This window comes from Excalfactoria chinensis, chromosome 19 (genome assembly GCF_039878825.1).
Source record: "Excalfactoria chinensis isolate bCotChi1 chromosome 19, bCotChi1.hap2, whole genome shotgun sequence".
In the NCBI taxonomy this organism is placed as follows: Eukaryota; Metazoa; Chordata; class Aves; order Galliformes; family Phasianidae; genus Excalfactoria; species Excalfactoria chinensis.
The window spans coordinates 7,011,082-7,024,837 of NC_092843.1; the positions used below are offsets into that span (position 1 = coordinate 7,011,082).

General features: G+C 39.9%; 1 protein-coding gene and 1 long non-coding RNA gene across 2 annotated transcripts in view; one reads left to right on the forward strand and one right to left on the reverse strand.

Annotated features, from left to right (window-relative positions):
• The window catches only part of LOC140260811 (uncharacterized), a 27,595-nt gene extending 19,186 nt beyond the window's left edge, over positions 1 to 8,409 (forward strand). Inside the window, exon 3 of the long non-coding RNA XR_011905615.1 lies at positions 8,202 to 8,409. This is a non-coding gene — a long non-coding RNA (uncharacterized lncRNA). The remainder of the gene's footprint in view (positions 1 to 8,201) is intronic.
• CA4 (carbonic anhydrase 4) overlaps positions 1 to 12,226 on the reverse strand; it is an 18,096-nt gene extending 5,870 nt beyond the window's left edge. Inside the window, exons 1-3 of the mRNA XM_072353506.1 lie at positions 12,080 to 12,226; positions 1,965 to 2,018; positions 1,038 to 1,208 (exon numbers count right to left, since the gene is read on the reverse strand). Coding sequence (XP_072209607.1) covers positions 1,038 to 1,208; positions 1,965 to 2,018; positions 12,080 to 12,137 — 283 coding nt within the window. The 5' untranslated portion in view covers positions 12,138 to 12,226. The remainder of the gene's footprint in view (positions 1 to 1,037; positions 1,209 to 1,964; positions 2,019 to 12,079) is intronic.
• Between the last annotated feature and the right edge of the window lie 1,530 nt (positions 12,227 to 13,756).

Genomic DNA, 13,756 nt, shown 5'->3' on the forward strand with positions numbered 1-13,756 from the left:
AAATGTCATTCTGTGACATCAGATTTGTTAACCTGTGTATGGGTGAAAAATTAATCATGGATTTTTCTTATGATTTGTCAAAATGCTGATGATCTGAATGAGAATCTGCAGTGGTGAAAACCTGTCCAGCTGTCTCTGTCCCACCTCTCCATTTTAATGTAGGAGTGTATTTAACACTTATAACTCCCCCTTCTGAGAAACTGGCCACTAAAACAACACAGCGAAGATTGCAAGAATTCCTATGGATAACTTTTAAAAAATTACATCCCGCTGCATTTATTAATAGTAAGTTAGCATAATATGGCTGAAGCATTAGCATAATATGGCATCATCGCTGCTATTGCCTTGATTGAAAAGAACAAAGCGAATCCATGTCAAATTTCTATCTGTGGGTTTATGGTTTATTGAGTTACTGTTCACAGACTCACTGTTTACTGAGTCAGTTAATTGCTGATCATCAGCCCCACATTGTATTACTTCCTCATTTGAAAATGTCTGAAAGGATTTCTGTGAGTTATTTACAGATCTAGCAGGGCACACACATGGCAAGCTGCTGGTTGAATGCGTTTCTCAGGTTGTATTCTTCAGCAGAATTCTTCCTTATGCAGAACAAGTGTTAGAGGGGGCAAGCCCAGAGATGAAGGATATAAGATTATTCAGTAAATCTCACGTACCTCTGCAAAGACTGTTACCCCTGTGCCCACCTGCCACTTGGTTTTAGATGGAGTTCTTTGACTTAGAGGCTCCCTGGCTGTCTTGAGCTTTGTTCTGTACAGATGCATAGAGCAAATTCCTGTTGAGACGCTCAAGGACTGTTCAGGATCCAGAAATTAGATAATGACAACAAAGTTCTCAGAAAGCCTCAGTTCAGGTTTTCTGAAAGTTTTGTTTCTGAAATAGGAGTGTGCTGGCTTCTTTCTTTCCATTAAGCGGCAGCAGTGATAGGTAACAGCTTGCCCAGAGCATGGAAGGAGGGAAGGGAGACACAATGTGAAGATGCAAGTAAGTTCCTTTATAACATATTTGACAGTACTTGCCTGTATGTCCATTGTTTTCTATTTTCCATTTTGAAGACCCTTTCACATCGTAACCCTCAAAATGCAGTGGTGTCAGGCTCTTGTCATAAATGACATTTTTGGTGACGATATTGATGGGTGACTGTTTGCTTCCTTTGCATTTGGCATCTACTTTATGCCACTGTCGAGGGTCTATTTAAAAACAAAGAAAATATTGTTTTTCTGTAGACTGAAGCCCTTGGTAAAACCAGAACACCCAACAGCCATCACATGCTTGCTTGGGGATCAGGAGATATCTTTGACAGAAAGGTCTTTGGATAGTGGGAGTTTAACAAAGGAGCTTTCTTAGCATATAGTTGTTGTAGTTCTAAGAAATGTTAGTATGCTTCAAGAATGTTAACTGAAATAGGACAATGTGAACATAGAAATGGCTGTGAAGTACAGGTATATTATTGTTATGGTTGGCTGGTTGAGACTAGAATAAAAATAAATAAAAGATTAGTGGGGATGGGGATGTTGGGCTTGAAATGCTATTTCCAGCACAGCCAGGTCTGGGGAGGGCAGGGCTGGACACAGAGCTGAGCAGGGGAGCAGACAGCCGGCATGGGCACTGCTGGTAAAACAAAGGGGGCAGCTGGAAGAAGATTAGGGTTTCTCATAGCTCTGTCCTAAAGAATTTAAATGCATGTCTATATCTAACTTGCTAGGATGGTAGGATGGTTACCTCTCCAGTATTTATTTTTTTTACATTATCCTTGCCTGATACAAAATGAATAGAGCAAGTACTGGCATTTTTAAAACACCCTTCTTTAAGCACTGTATTTAGCACTTCTGTTTACTTGTAGTGTGATCATGCAGCATTAAATGCAGCTGTGTGCGTTTTGTCTTTGAGAAGCAGAAGGGTCCAAATGCTAATGCAACCAAGAGAAACAAATTGTTAAGCAGTACCTTCACAGGTTGGCTGTTCGTTCTTCTGTGACAGATAGCACCAATGGTGTCCAACTAATAAATAAATAGATAATATGATTAGACATTCAAAATTAGATGAGTGAAACATTGTACAAATTGCCCCTCCAAAAGCAGATGCGAAACAGGTTTGCAACTTGCAGTCCTTAGGGGGTGGTGAGGTTTTGACTGGCCATGAAGTTTTGACATCTGCTTGGTCTGCTATTCTTATTAGAATAAGAAATGTCGTGTTTCATATATATAAATGACTGATAAAAGGTGAGTGAGTGCTTTGCTTGTTGATAATCTTTATCTTGTTGTTAGACATTCCTTAGCAATATGGAACACACACCCAGGTTATCAGGGTTCTAATATCAAATACTTGAGAAGATAGGATGGAAATTATAGCAGCCCTGTCCTCGTTTTAGATCTCCTTCTGGTCCTAAATGAATCAGTTTACACCCGCTGATATTCCTTCACAAAACTGTGGTGCCATGAAATAGTAGACCTGTGGATGAGTGCAGTTGTAAACATTTTGGTTTTGAAACCTTGGCTTAAGGGAAGGTTCTACATCTGAATTTATGTAGTGTTAAAGTAAATATTGTCTTATCTGTACTTGTCATTGTTTCATTTACTAGGAAATTAACTTACTCAGGGTGCCTTACCTCACTCTCTTTGCACAGGGTTGCACAAGGTTTTAAGTAACAAAGGGTCTCATTTTCAATAAGAAATGAAGAATCCTCATTCTAACTCAGCTGTGATCCCACAGAGAAGGCTGCAGAACTGGGAAGCCTTTTCCTTGAGCAGGCAAAATGTGAAATTCAAAGGAATGGAGCTGATGTAATTTAACTACGAGTTCATCTACTCAGGAAATTAAGGGCTTTTTTGTTTATAGCCCCATATTTCAATGGTAATTTATGGTAGTAATGAATTTTAAATGGATTTTAATGGAAATAGTTCTCTTTGCCTATTTAACTTTAATCAATAACAATTCAAAACCTCTTATAATCATTATTAGTATCAGACTAATCAATTTATAGAAATTGTTCTGGAATCCTACATCGTTAGGTTGCTAATTACTGTAATTTGTGACCTTTTATAACACATCTGCTGGAAGGCTCATAACTGCTTATAACACTTCACATCGATAACATCACAGTGCCATCTTTCTATTAAGTATTTAGGAAAAGTGATGCATAGAACCTCGATACAAGATGTGACCATCTTCAGTAGCACAGAGTGGGGCTTGGAGGAGTGTTGTTGCAATGAATCTAAGCTTGAAAAAAATGATATTGTTTTAGTTCATTTCTCACAAAAAATTAAATTTAAACTGAAAACTACAAATAACGTGGACTCATTCTAGGTAAGCAAATGTTTATTAACATTAAGAGGAAAACTAAGCAGAGAATACTGCTACATTCATACTGTTAGAACAGCAGTGTTCTGCATTGCCACCCTGTCAGTATTTCATAATTATCAAAAACTTTGTTGAAACAAATTATTACCTTTTGACACAGTTCTAAACATCTACAAAGCCTGGCTTTAAAACCTGCCACTTCTAAAAGTGATTGCTGCAGTTCTTCAGGCCTGCGTACACAAGGCAGTGGGCAGGCCTTCAGCAGTGCTGAGCAATTCCTTATCTCCAATGGGAAACAGCAGAACCCAACATTCCAGGTGCAGAATGTCACCAGGCACCTTGACCAATATTTTAATCAATTAATGCTTAGCAAATAGTGGGTAAGCCAAGCTCCACAATGCTTGATTGTGTTTCAAATGTGTTAAAGTTTGCTTAGATAAATGGCTGCAGACGTTTTTAGAGACTGCTTTGGCTCAGTGGCTATCTTGTTAAAGCATCTGCATGTGCAGCCACAGCACTCTGGGTCTGGAGTGGGCTTTCCATGCAGTTTATATACTCGGTGAGAAAGTGGTGCACTGTGGGAATGATCTGGTTGCAGATGTTTAAAGGTAGTAGGATGTATGCAGCGTGAAGGGCTAGCTGTGTGCAGAGACTTGACTCAGACTTTTTGGGATGTGGGTTATACCAAAGAGGAAGGTTGTCAGGTGAATGTCAAGGTCATATGAGGTACTCGATTTATTTACTGTAAATTCTTGGAACAGAATTTACTGTTCTGGGTTTGCATGCTGCCTTGCACAATGGGAGTGTGATTGTGACTTGGACATCGCAGCACTGCTGCAATGCAAATTAAAATTTACAGTCAGTATGATTCACCACTAGGAGAAAGTGCAGTAAGTGCACTGTTCGTTGGGTGCCAGGCTATGGAGATTTTGGGTTGTGACCACAGCTCGATGAAAACCGAAGACCACCGTGGGAAGCACTGAGTAATGATAACTGCCATCACATGGTATTATCAGCGGTCCTGATCCTGTGTCTGTTTCAGAGGAATGAAATGGGGGTAAGCAATGGAGCCCTTCCTTGCTGGGACTGAGTCTAAACCTTCTCAAGCAAACTGACCACCAGATTTATTACCAGCTGGCAGGAGTTTGGCAGGTTCTCTTGAATATGCTTGTGAGTTTCAGTCACATCTTAGTGGGCTGACACACGGTCACTAAAAGTCTCTCAACCTGCACAACAAAATGCAGGGAAAAAGGGCTTAAAATAAATCCTGCCCACCTGTGGTACTGATGCCTCACATGCAGCACCCACAAGGATTCTTTCTTTCTCCTCTTGAATGAAACCTACACTAAACAACCAGTATCTAATTTTTGCAGACTTTTCACAAAACTCATAATGTCTACAAACTAACGAGTTGTTTTCTGTCGAGTAGTTACCACAGCTGTGGCTTAGAAAGCTGGATTACATCAGGGAAATAGAACGGAATATTATTTCAATAATTCTTAGGAAAAAGGTCCTTAAAGCTGTTAAACCTTAAACAATGAGCTAATTAAACATTGCAGAATGCAGCAAACAAAGAATTAATGTTTCTTGTGAATGAGACATTGGCAATAATGTGCCATTAGAGAACGGGATGTTTGCGTAGATACGGCTCAGGAAAAGCCGTACTGCCGTATTCCGTGTCACTTACAAGGAAAATTTGTATCTGGATTTTCTTTGAATCAGAGGTGGTTCTTCCCTACGTCTGTGGGCCTTGCATTTACAATGGTCCTTCTTTCCCCCTGGACCTTCTTTCTGAAGCAATTAGGAAAGATACTTGTCACATTCAGTGGGTTGTCTGTGCTCTGAGGTATGATTATGCCCTGAGGTATGTTGTCTAGTCTAGTTTTGATTGTCTAGGTGGCTCCTGCCACTTCCTGCAGGAGGCTTTTCCACAGTCTATTAGACTTCACTGTCAGGAAATGTTTCCTGTTTAAAAGCTTACATTTTCCACTTGCTTATCTGCATCCCATCACTCCTAGAAATATCATTGAACCACCCTAAACAATTCTTTTCCCTCCCTGCTGTTTACAGCGTTCAGATAGTTCCTTCATAATCTGCAATTCCTGTTCTTGCTGCATCCATCCTTTGTCCCATCCCATGACAACCTGCCCTTCACCTTTCTGCTTCAATCCATTGCTATAATATCAGTAGCACTGCAGGATGTAAGAGATTATTCTCATAGTTTTTATTAGCTTGTGAGTTAAGCCATGAGCATCCATGCTTAGGACAGCATTAGACTCTAACTAGGATTTCCAGCAGCTCCTTGCCTTATTGACATTGATTTGAGACTTTCATGTTGTTGTTGCCATTGGAAGTAATGTGATTCGGTGTACATAAACATTCGGTACACATACACCTGTACACTTAGACTTAAAATTGCTATGTTACCATCCCTGTCTGACTCTTACTCTGCATTATGGGCTCTCAACTTATGTTACAATGCATCATGTAAGAAGTGTTACCCTGACTTTACCACTTCACCGAGTTTTAGTTTACAGCAGGGCTGAACTGGGCTGAAGGCCTCTTCCTTCACAGCCGGTTAAATTTAGGGAGTCTCTCTTGGCAAGTAAGCAGCTCTACTTATCTCTGCTTCTTCCTTGTCAAATTTACAACTGATTTCCTGACCGAAGCTGTTTCTTGGCACTAAAACAGCTGCGAAACAATACAATTACGTATTGTTTTCATTTTATTGTAAATGTTTTTGATTGTTTTAGCTATCAAGCCTAGCTTGGAAGCCAGAGGAAAAAATTCCTTCAGTTGAGAACTCCCTCTTCTGTTCACTTACGCAGCTGGGTGGAAGAGGACAGTGCTTCTGGCTGGAAGCCAGAACGTTAGCAGTTTGCTAATGTGCCATTGTGTGATCTAGGAAAAGACCCTTATGCTCTTTGGACAATGGTCAGCCTGTCTGAATTCCATAAAAGTTCCCTACTTTGTCCTGCTTGTTCCCCACCTACTGCCCCACCTGGACTTGCTTGGAAACCAGGGTCTCTGGCTGCAGTGAGGCTGGTTAGCTGAAAATTGCCCATTTAATTTGCCCATCTTCAGAAGAAAGCTGATTTAACCATTTTTAACCTTTGAATAAAGTGCTTGGAAACGTAATAATCAACTGACTGCTAGCTGTTTCTATGAAACATATTTAATCTCTTGAAATAACCTTTATGCCACTAACAGCCGAAGTACCGAGGCAGTAAGAAAACCTCTGTCGCTCTTTAAAATCCCTCCTCTCTCTCTTTCACTGACTGACTCCTTTGTTTGCCCCTTAAGATCTTGTCACCCTCTTTCAGCAGTGTCCCCTGACAATCCCTTGTTCTTGAGATGCTCAGCTGATAATGCTCCCACTGCTCTCCTGCCTCGCAGCGAGCCCAGCCTGCCCTGAATGCTGCAGCTCCGTGGCTGCGGTGTGTCCGCCTGATTCAGGCTCATCCCTACAGCCTGCTGCAACTGCAGGCACCGCAGCCGAGGGAGGGCTGGCCTTTTCCATGAAAACTACGAGCGCTGGTTTTGTACACAGTATATTTTTAGCATTGGTTTGTGTTGGGGCAGTTCTATTTTTAGCTGGCTTTGAGAAACGTATTATCTTCAGTACAAAAAAGCAAGCAGCTTAAATGTAAGGGAAATCTGAGTCTGTCTTTCTAATTAATGAGTTGCTAAACACAAACTAAGCATGTATACATCTGTCTTTGTATATGTTTTTAGGTATTACTCATTTTCAGGAAGTCCTCATCAACCACTTTGACAGGCAAAATCACTTGCAAATGTTTACACGTGCGTATCTCTAGCCTTGTTAAAACAAATGCTAGTAATCGTTCATCTCTCTTCTATCCACTTTTACTTGGAAATTTTTATTTTTCATAATGTTAGACATCTATACGTATGTGTGTATGTGTTGCTTTCCAATCCGTTACAGGGACTTACTTAGACTCAGAGATGAAGTTTATTATGGTAAGGAGGGAACTACGTCTGATTTGAGCGTGGTGTTTATAACTTGCACATGTATGCATAAATCACATGCTCAATGAAGTCTGTAAAGTGTACAAGCCGAAGAGGATTATAGAGATTGAGAGGTTCTAAATTTACTCTATAAATACTTGTAAATGGCTTCCTTTGTGTCACATAGTGAGGAAGGTAATTTTAGCTCTGACCTGTGATACTGTTGCAACTTCTGTCTCATATATACATGCTTATAAATCTGCTGTATCAAAAAAGGAAGCTGACTTTTAACAAGAACAGAGTATCCAGGACTAAGGTGACAGCTTCTGTGGGGAGCTTTGCTTTGCTTTGTTTGCAGCAGAGCAGCGCCAAACAAAATTCAAGCAATATCTTGTTGAGTATTTTTAAAATGTGATTCAAACAAATTACTGTCTGCCTTTACAGCCCTTCATGTAATGTTCCATGCTGAATATCTGCTGACTGATCTGCAGCTAGGTGTTAGTAGTCTGACCACTGGCCATTGTGTATGCTCTGCACCCTGTTAACAAAGCATCACCTACAGTGCCACAAACAGAGGGGAAAAATATGTATATTTGTATGGAGACAGACACAGAGATGAAAAACTGAACCTCACAGTATGTCTCGAGGACCTTGAAGTTTATGCTGGTTATTTGAACTAAGAGGAAGCAATGAAAATGCTTATCTGCTTCAAGTTTTCAAAACCCAACTGTAAAATCTACGAGAAGCCACGATTCCAGTTTTAAGTATCACTGCAGTGTGCATTGTTTAAAGGTTAATCCAATATTTTTTGCTGTAGGAGATAGAAAAATAATTTATAAGCTGAAGTAATGTCACTTGTCACCTGTGAATACCTCTTGTGTATGTCTTCTATGATGTTCCTTTCTTTCCCACAGAGCTGAAGTGAATAGCAGCATGAACGAACCTGGCTTGAATGCTGAGAAGGACAAAGTGATGCAGCACGTTGCCATTTTGTATGAGGATCAGCTGAACAGTGAGTTCATACAAATTAATAACAATGTGGTGTACTCACCCTGCTCAAGGTGCTCTTTAAATTGAGCACTGATGATGTTACTGGGTCCGCTGTGTGTACTGAAAACTGCCCACTCGTTACATGTCACCAGAAACAGGCTGCTGTCTGGTGACCAATGGCTTTTGAGCTTGGAGCTGTGATGCCCTTGGATGCACCAACATAGCAAAACATCTGTCTGCTCAAGGGCATCAACTCCTGCTGTCTTAGGCACAACACAAATACGACAAAGCACGATTCATGTTACCTGGGCAGTCATTCATAGCTACATGCTACATGCAGTCGCTGCTCAGCAGTTCAGTCATGCATGGGGCCAAGGGGCAGGTTTTGGTTTCATGCACAGCAGAGTCAGCAGAGGTGATCTTATGAACTTACACGTGTAATTCTTAAAGTGAAAGTCAGGATCTGCAGGTGAATTTAAATTGCAATAAGACATGACTAAACAGTGCATACTCTTGAACAACTTCACCCATAGACTAATGTGAAGAGAATCAAAGCATTCTTGTTCTGACATAATTGATTCTTATGTGTAATGTGGGTATATTTGGATGCTATAGCTGGCTGCCTACAGAAATGAATAAAGTTAAAAGCATTTCAAATTTCATTCTCTATATGGCTCTAATGCCTTCTAACTGCCTTTCAGGAGTCCTCCAGCAATATGCAGTGTTGTTTCTTTGCCTGCTGAGCTTGGTTCCCTGTCTCCCCAAAATAAAACAGGCTGTGACAGCTAAACCAAGAGCCACTCTGTCTCATCTGCTCTGGCACAAGTGCTTTTCTGTCTTCTGCCGAGAGAATGAGAAAGCAGTTGTTACAATGCCATACCTCTTTGCTCCTCTATCATAAACTGTAGAAGGAAATAAGTGCACTCTAAGATTACAGGATTTGCATCCTTAGTTATCCTGTGTCTATTCTTCTCACATCCATAAAACCCCTTCAGTTATAACCCAAATGTGAAACCTACAGTGAATGTGACAGTGGCTCATCTTATCCTGAGCTGCACCTCTGTTGGCAGTAACAGTCCCTTCTATAGAGCTAAAATGTAATTAAACCTGTATTTAATGGAAAAGTTTGTTAGTAATTTTTTCAGTTCTGAAGATACTGAGCAGTTAGTGCTGTTACTGGCTAATCACAATGACAGAGCTAGAAAAATCTCTGCCTTCTGAAGGCTGCTTGTACAGTTGATCTAGCTGTGTAGAGAGGGAGGAGTGCAGAGCAGTATCAGTGGGTGTCTCTTGCTCTGAGTGCACATTCAGTAACTTGCTAAATGTGACCTCTTCTTTCTTCTTGCATATGGTGGATCTGACAATGATGGCATACACTGATAAATGTGGACTATGGTAGGTATTCACAGTTAAGGCACCAACAATATTTTGGCAGTTTGAATGATTCCATGAAAAAAAAAAAAAAAAGAGAGAAGGAAGCCCTAAGAAACATATCCAGTATATCAGTCATAACTTGAGATCAAAAGTCTGTACTGAGATAGCCAAGGTAACTTGTTTGACACAATGTCAGGGTCCATTCCATTCCTCATAAAGAAGCTTATTTTTCAGTGATGTGTGAAGCTGGCTCTAACACCAGTACCAGCCTCCTGGATGGAAATGTTTTACTGTCCACTCTAATTGTTGTCCTCTGAATGGCACTAGACTGAGTGTGCCTTTAATAAAATATCTCTCTCGAAAGGTTTGGAAAGTTTCTGATGTAATGTTGCAGATATTTTGCTTCACTTCTATTTATCTAACAGCAGTTCCAGAGGGTCATTGATCTCTCAGGGGAATCAAGCAAGCCATTTGAGGTGCCTCGGTGCCAACACCAGTATGCTGAGATGCATGTTAATCAGTGAAAGAGATGCTGAACAGAGATTCAAGATAGAACAGAGGTTCTCTTCCCAGTGCTGGCTGGTCTCTAGGCAGGTGGCTACACCAATATGCTGCAGTTTCCATTCTGTAGTATAGGGATAATGAAGTTTGCCTCTCTGTGAAGTCCTGTAAGGACTGTTAGCAATACATATTTCTCAAAAAGTAAGTTCCACACAAAGATACTAAGACAGATCAAGTTTGAAAGCAACTTAACATACTAACAACTATTAACATTGGCTATGTAAGGACGGTGAGTTTTGAGGATGCCTATATTAGGAGAACAGCCTGGTGCAGGTATGCTAAATGGATTGATAAGGGGGTAGCTCTCAAGGTAGTTCTGAAAAATGACAAGAGCAGGAAGAAAAAAAGAAAAGATACATAAAAGTATTATTTAGGCAGATGCTCAAAAGTCGTGGCTTCTTAAAACATCCAGCCTTTAAGGTGGTACAAAGTACCCTGTGAAGCTTCTAACTCATGAAAGGATTGGGAAAGGAAGGTGAGAAGAGAGCAAGTTTTTTGAGCATTAACGGCTGTGTCATTAATTCTACACTCAGGAAAGAAAGGGGAAATTGTAACGGTTTGTGGGGGAAAAAAAGAACAAAGCATATTGCATGAATTCCCTGTGTTAATTCCTTCTGCTAAAATACTAATTGCTAATGTTAATTTTATAATACCTATATGGGTTTTGTAAGTGCTCTTCTAAGATTCTGTAATAAATGCCTTAACAGAACAGTAAATTTAGCAAAATATTAATTAATCAGTAATAGATTTCTATCAAGCAAATAGTTGTAGACTTTGGAAGAGCAAAGGTTCTTTGTGCTTTTTTGTACCTGTACTACATGTGGAAGCCTCCGGAGACAAAAGAGCTACAAAATACAGGCTGAAGAAGGGAGGAGATGTTTGAACTGCGAGGTATGGATCTGGAAAAGGCAACCTACTGAGTCGTGGTTATGGAGCATTTAGAACAGAGAAATAAAATGTGGGGAACACCACTATTACCCCAGTGCTTATGCAGTGCCCAAGGCACTGAGTACCTGAAGCCTCTGTTACTTTAAGTCTGGAAACTGAATCTTGAGCTGCTTTAAAACCATGTCTCTTTAATAGGCTCTCGGTGCAGTGCTTCCCTCTGATACCTCTGATAATATTGTATCTCTTTTTTTTCGCTTAATGCAGTCCTGTCTATTTTAGTGCAAACAATAGACCCTTCATTATGTTAAGGACTGCAGTGTTTATTTTTAATTTTGAGACTGTGTGCTGATATTTACATAGGAAGGGGTATTTATTCAATGTTATAGCGCTGCTGATTTAATAGAAGCATAAAAATATCTTCTACTTTTTTCAATACTAATTATAGATCGCTATTTAATCTAGTCATTGTAAGTGCACAGTGCACTTATGTACATAGTGCACAGAGTGCAGAAATAGATGGATCTGCTGGGCTAATGCAGCAAAAGACATATTGTTCTTTCTCAGTTGGCAGCTATAAGAATTTAATCTCATAAATGACAAAGCAATATGAGTAGAAATCTAAAAGAAGCTATTTGAAGTTTTATATGGTCAAAATTATTTTACTTGTTTGTTAATTTTTTGTATGTACATACAAATAACCACAGAGATCAAGACAAACCCCATTGATTTTTCTTAGAGGAGGAAAGTAACTAGAATTTCTAAAGGTGAAAGAAAAAAATCAACACTCATTCATTCATGAGAGAAATCTGTAGTCAGTATTTTCCCACAAATGAAAAAGGCAGAGAAATAAATAAGACATTATTCATTTTTCATATAGAAGAAGTAGAGAGTTTGCCCTGTAAGCTTCAGGGCTCAGAAACAAATTATAAATAAGAGTAACCTTGGTATATGGGGTTAGAAATAACAGACAAGGACTTACCTACTGCCTCTGTCTTGAGAATGTGCAGAGAGAACAGAACAAGGAACAGCAATTCCATTATCTATTTTAAATAGGCTCAGTGTTGAAACCAGAATTGATTAGACTTCTTAGTATGTGATCATATTTCTGCTCTCAGTTTTATACTGGAGTAAGTAGTCCTGGACAGACCTGAAAGCCATAGCCAGGAAGGTGAACTCCTCCCCCTTGTAATTTCCCCAGATTTACTCTACTCATGGTCTGCCTAAATTTATTCATTTCTCCAGAATGAATGGCAAAAGGAATAGAGACTTTCCAGCACTAAACAAACGAGTATCCTGCAGTGAACAGCTACGACTTTGCAACCTATGCACATCAAGTAACCTATTACTGAAATGGTACATTTTTATTTACTGGTAGCTTTTTCTCTGACAGACCACGTGACTTGCAGAGTAATTGTGAATTTATGCATTAACATCAGTGTTCTGCCTCCAAAGAAATCACCCCACTCCAGCGGCACACAGCAACCTTTCAAACTGCAGGTTGGTGAAACTGCAGGATGGGATTTCTGTGTGCAGTAACAGGAAAGGTTTAGTAGGTGGCATGCCAGCACTTTCCTTATGTGTAATTTTGCATTTAGTGGATTAATAGAGACCATGCTTTTCTTTTCCTTTGTTTTTTCTTAATGTTCCTTTATATATATATGGATGTGTATATATATACTGGAGGCTATTTGTGCTCTGTTATACTATATCTAGTGTATCTTTTTTTCTGTCCTCTTTTCCTTCCTATCTGAATGCTTTAATTCCAGGTGTCTGATTCAGTGCAATTCAGGCTTTATGTTCAACAAACAAAGGTGTGTACACAAGAGTGGCACTGCTACTTTTTGTTCTGTAGTTTCTGTTATACACATATTTTCTATTTTTCATTTGGGACTGGATTTTCACACAGCTGAGGAGTAAAACAAATCTGGGAATGCAAATTCTTCCATTCTTCCAAACGCTTCTCTCTCCATGGGTGTGCAACCCAAATCCTGGGTTGAGTGCAAGGAGAGCGGGATGCTTGACTCAGTGCCTCTCCAGGAAGGGGTGTAAAGGTTGTGGTGTGGCATTTTGTTGACTGATCACTACGGAGCTTTATGCCTTTACCAAAAGCTGTGGGCTCTCAGGTGAAGGGCAAGGCCACTTTGGTGTTATATTGGGGTCACATGGGATCAGGACTGTAATAACAATGGGAAATCTGACAGCTGACTTATGAGCAGGTCTTTATTCATAAAAAAGATAGCTATAAATAACATTCCAACAATGAAGATTTGCTGGGTAGTGTTTTTCCGTCTTGGATTCGATAGATTAAAACATGAACAGACAATGATTTGCTTAGCACGTGGTGCTAAGATAAATAGTTACTGCAGTGATAAGAACAATAAGGGAATTCATTGCATTTTTGAACTTCCTAGTTCAGCAATCTCTGTGGAGCTATCTAAGCAAGGTGCATGCTGAGCACGTAGAGTGAAGCGGGGCCATGAACATGGCAGTGCCAGGTGCCTGCCTTCAAGGGCACGTATGAGATGTTTTACTCTTGGGCTTCTCTGTTTTCGTATCCTGGGGGTGGTCTTCAGTCAGAGAGTTTAATCAGAGCTCTTTGATAAAGATTTTTTCACTTTACTTGTGTTTAGCTTTCTGGAAGTTAGGAGCTTCTTAG